Source organism: Hydra vulgaris, chromosome 08 (assembly GCF_038396675.1).
Source record: "Hydra vulgaris chromosome 08, alternate assembly HydraT2T_AEP".
NCBI classification, from domain to species: domain Eukaryota; kingdom Metazoa; phylum Cnidaria; class Hydrozoa; order Anthoathecata; family Hydridae; genus Hydra; species Hydra vulgaris.
This window is the reverse complement of record NC_088927.1, coordinates 61898817-61903732: the sequence shown is the minus strand read 5'-3', so window position 1 is coordinate 61903732 and position 4916 is coordinate 61898817. Positions and strand designations below refer to the sequence as shown.

Here is a 4916-nt window from a genome sequence, read left to right as displayed (position 1 = left end):
TTATTTGCTGTTTGAAGTTTCGGCGCTTGAAATCTAATGACGCTCACGTACACATTATTTCGATAGCTCTACAATGCACATCGGATCAGCACTGGTTGACAATATGTCAGATATAAAATCTCAATTATTAGTTTATTATTCCACACCAGTAAAGTGTCATACTTCTGTTAGCTAAGAGTAAAGGCTTTGGTGACTAATGTGGGCATTCAATTAATTGAAATCCATTCCGTAGGTCTTACATTTGGATTTGATGTGCAATCTCATAAATGCAAGAACTGAGTGTGTTTAACTTTTTGCCTAACCGATTTAAAAGTGGACGAAAGTGTAAGTCCATAACAGACGGTACTAACCAATGAACTAAGCCATTAAACCTGTAGAAATTTACAGTTTCTAATATAAACTTATTTTTTATTTATATGTTATTTCACGTATTCATTTTTTGATCATCGTTTTATAAGCTAAATACTATACCGCAATTGAATTGTCTAGTTATTTCTTAGATGTTGAGTACTTATATGCACTCAAATAAAGAGATTTTTTTAAACCCTTACCCTGTCGCGAAGGTAAGGAAAGAAAGTTCCCTACAGGTTTCGCCGTAAATCTTTCTTTCATTTATAGCAATTTCTTCTTTAATTTATGTAAATAAAAAAAAAATTTGTCCTTACTGAAGACGAACAAAATAATTCCCTTAACATATATGCTTAAATCAAAAAAGTATTTACAAAATTTTACATGGTAAAAAAGAATCGTCACAGTTCTATTGCAACAAGGTACATTTAGCGGCATTTGCTATTGTAGATCAAAATTCAACTTTTAAAATAAAGAAATTCTAAGCAAATATAAGCCTCTTTAAAAAAGTGAATTAATTCAACTCAACCTTCAAAAATAAGAGCCATATTGTCTAACTTTAACAAGTTATCAATTTTCAATAAAGCCATGCAAAAGAAAAAAGAATTTTTAATTTTGTAAAAAAATAAACCGGCACTAGCATTTTCTCTGTGAAAATTTATTCAAAGAAAGCATGTAAATATTTTACAAAAGTTTTTTGAAAAATTTTGTTTCAATTACAAATATTTTACTAATTATACTAATTGCAAAAGTCTTTTGAAGTAAAACAATCCTAAAATACAAAAAATGAGTTTTGTTTGACGTAAGTTTTGTTTGTTAACGTATGTTTGTCCATCAAAGACAATATTAGGTTTGTTGGAATTTGGTTCAGTTAGTATTTTTTTTATTTCACGATTTAGATGGCTAAATAATTTTGGTTTTAGCCTGACTTATGAATACGGCGCTGTAAAGCAAAAACAGCTTCGAAAATAGTGAAAAATAACATAATGTATCAATAAAAAAGACAATCAAACTCGATTAAGAATCAAGAATAATACAGCCAAATAATAAAGCTTCACTAGTAGAATTACAGTCTCATTCGGAAGCAATTAATAACATTGACACTTTGTTGCATGTTGATGTTACAGTTGCTGTCAAGCAAATTAATAATTAAACCAAAGAAAAACAACAGTATACATATCAAAACAATTTAAGGTTGTGGTAAAGTGTTTCTAATTATGTGCAAGAGTACATTATCAGCAAAGGAAGTGGTGAAAGTCAAAACCTAACTGATAATTTTGAAAATTCAAAGCGAGAGTATGATAATCCAAATCGGATTCGTTATTGGTTATCTGCGTTATTCACACTCTGAATGAAAAATCCAACCTTACTTGTCTTTGTTATTTACCAATAAGTGGAACGGTATACTACTTTATGTGTAAGCTTATATATACTATTGTATATATATTATTAAAGGTATACTACTTTATGTGTATTTGTTATGTTCTCTCATTTACTAAGACGGATTTGTATCAGGTTTTCAATGATTGGAAAAACGCAAAATGGGCCATTGAAATGCACTAGAAAAGTCCGTGTTTCTTAGCAGCAGTTCTGGCTTACATAAAGCGATCACGGTTGGTTAGAGAGGTTGTGTCGTTCATTTAGGAGAAGTTATATCCCTCGTCAACCAATTTTCTGATACAGTTCGGTATGTAAATAAATCTGGGTTAATAGAAAGTTTCCTAACGTTTATTAATTTACAAACCCATACTGGCCAAGATTTAGTAAAAATACTGCTGTCTTATTTAGATGATAATGGCATAGATATCGCTAACTGTCGTAGTCAGACCTATCATATTGTCTCAAATATGTCTGGTCAATACAAAGTTCAAACAAGTATTTAAATGGTGAATCCACTCCTATATTTATACCGTGTTTTGTATATCCATTAAAGCAGGAAGTAATATTGTCGATTGCTGTCCAGTGGTTATGAAATATTTTGATATTGTTAATAAAGTTTACACATTTTTCAGTGCTTTAACAAATTGCTGGCACATTTTACTTGTCATTTTGAGTAACACGTACCGGTACTAAACAACTTTCCAAAACAGGTTGGTCCAATCATGCTAATGCAACACGAGAATTGTTAAAGGGCTGCAAGTGCTTTTGCTTAGTTCTTTGTTCAATTTCGAATGATAGTAAAGAGAAAGCAGTTACAAAACAAGATGCTGTTGGTTTAATGTTAGAAACTGGAAATTTAACTGCGCAATATAATACAATTCTTCAAAGAATGGGCAAAACAAGCAGACTTCTGCAGAGTTCAACACTGGATGTAAATACACCTGCACTTCTACTGCATTTAGTGAAAGTGTTTATTACGCAAGCAGTTCAGTCTATTTGAGGAGCACGGCATGATTTAAGTAAAATAAAAATTCGTAAAAAAGGTAGTATCAGAAAGAAAAAAAAAGTTCAGCTCAAAGAAGAATAAGCTAAAGATGATGCTCTGGGATCTTGGTCAGATCAATTTTAAAAGAAATGTATTTCTGTCCATTATTGGCAAACATAGCAATGCCCACATTTAACGTGGAGCAGCGTATTCTGTTGTTCGTGGCAAATTTTGATTTTTGACTAATTTATTCACGAGCAGTGTAAAAATATTAGGATAGTAAAGACATTGAAAGCAGTAGGAAATATAAATAGGTTAATTTTTGTTTATCTAAAAATTCAATTCGCTAAATTTTCAGAACAGTTTAAGGACGAAGATTAAAGTAAAGATTTATTAATGTACATGTTAATAATAGATCATGGACTGAATGAAGTAACGGGTGATGCGGAAGTTATCGGACAAAATAAAAACGTCAATAACTTATTTATAAACAAAAAAACAAACTACTATTATATTTTTTTTAAATAAAGCATTCATCTTTTAATAAAAATATATTAGTTTTTATATGAAAAAACACCACCATCTGCAATTGATCTCAATTTTGCTCCGACGCCTTTCAAATGCGACTGTAAAAAGTTGAAATCAATTTCTTGTAGTTTTAGTTTAATGCAATCAATCAAAACTTGCTCTGTTGAAGCTTGCCCATCTCCCTCGTAAACCTTCTGTGCCAAATGTCCCCAAAAATTTTCAATTGGTCGTGCTTGAGGCACACTTGGGGGATTGGATTCTTTATCAACGTAATAGACATATTGGTCCATCCAATTTAGAGAATCTTTAGAATAATGAGAACTTGCTAAATCTGGCCAAAATAAATAGTTAAAGTCTCCATGATACTTGTGAATAAATGGAAGAAGTCGTTTTTCTTAACATTCATTAATATAGATTGATGAATTGATCGCTACAGCCTTGGAAGTGCGAAACAATGGCTTGGACATACCACGGTCAGATATGGCTATCCACATTAATAACTTTTTTGGAAATTTCTCTTTTCCTATAAAACGAACACTTTTTGGGCATATTTTTTTGTTGTTTGTGTAGTATCCAGAATTTCCAGGCATGTTGTCCCCTGCAAAACAAAAGTATTTTTCGTCATCGATGACTAGAAGCGATTTTGTGTTATAGAGTTGGTTAACTAGTTTCCTGCTTCTTTTCTTTGCCTTTATTTGTTGTTCTATAGTGTATTTTGGAGTCTTTTCACGTTTTCTATATTTAATATTCGTTTTTTTTAACTGACAACCAGTTGTCGATTGATTTACACCGAATTTAATACCTATTTTTCTCTGACTGACCCCTTTTCCATTGTTGACAAGTCTCGTTAATTCAGCTTTCTTTTCTCTAGTCCAGGATGTCGGACGACCAGGGTGCTTTCTATTAGAAAACGATTGAACAGTTTCAAGTCTTTTTAGGTTATCATATGTTGTACTTCGAGCAAATCTTTCCTTTTCAAAATGATTTACGATTTTTTTTTTTTGTATTAGGTTTATTTACGAAAAACATTTTTAGTCGCTTTCGAAAAGATTCTCGTTCAGCTGCATTTAACCTCATTTTAAATAATTGTGTTTAAATAATAAAGTTTATATTTTATAGAACGTTTATGCCTACGCATAAAACCACAAAAACTAAATATTATGCTCAAATAATGAAATTAGGATTTGTCCGATAACTTCCGCATCACCCGTTATTTCCCGATATTGAATATTGACAAAAACATTCCGTATTTATTTGAGTCTGATGGCGTCCAATTGTATTGGAGAAAGAAGGTTTTCTAAATTCGAATTAAAAATGAACGGAGGTCAATCATGACACATAATTGATTGAATAATCTGTCACTGATGTCTATTGTGCGTGACAGTTTGAATAAAATAAATTTCGATAAAGTGTTAGAAACATTTTCTATTAAAAAAGGGAGAAAAAAGTGACGCAATAATTTTATTTGTATATAGAATATCTAGCAACATATGTTTCATTAAAAACATTTTTTTCATTTTGGTATGAATGGTATATTGGTATGACCTGGCCTTTTTTTTCATTTTGGTATGATTATTGGTGTGCTATCTAAGAAAAAACTATGAACTAATTTTAATTTTGGAACTCTCTATACAAATTATAACAAACTTGTAGTCTAAAACAAAATTAAAACAAA

General features: G+C 30.9%; 1 protein-coding gene across 1 annotated transcript; it reads right to left on the bottom strand.

Moving 5' to 3' along the window:
- Window positions 1-3267: 3267 nt before the first annotated feature.
- Window positions 3268-4318, bottom strand: LOC136083528 (uncharacterized). The gene is made up of 3 exons (XM_065802931.1): window positions 4262-4318; window positions 3711-4212; window positions 3268-3635 (listed from the first exon to the last, which is right to left on the bottom strand). The coding sequence occupies exons 1-3, from the start codon at window positions 4316-4318 to the stop codon at window positions 3268-3270; spliced, it is 927 nt and encodes a 308-aa protein (XP_065659003.1).
- Window positions 4319-4916: the final 598 nt, after the last annotated feature.

What these genes read in the sequence shown, in the direction of transcription:
- LOC136083528 (XM_065802931.1), bottom strand. Translation starts at nt 4,318, where the DNA reads ATGAGGTTAAATGCAGCTGAACGAGAATCTTTTCGAAAGCGACTAAAA. An exon ending in AGCGACTAAAAATGTTTTTC is followed by an intron (nt 4,213 to 4,261) that starts GTAAATAAACCT and finishes CATTTTGAAAAG; the next exon opens with GAAAGATTTGCTCGAAGTAC. An exon ending in GATAGCCATATCTGACCGTG is followed by an intron (nt 3,636 to 3,710) that starts GTATGTCCAAGC and finishes ATGAATGTTAAG; the next exon opens with AAAAACGACTTCTTCCATTT.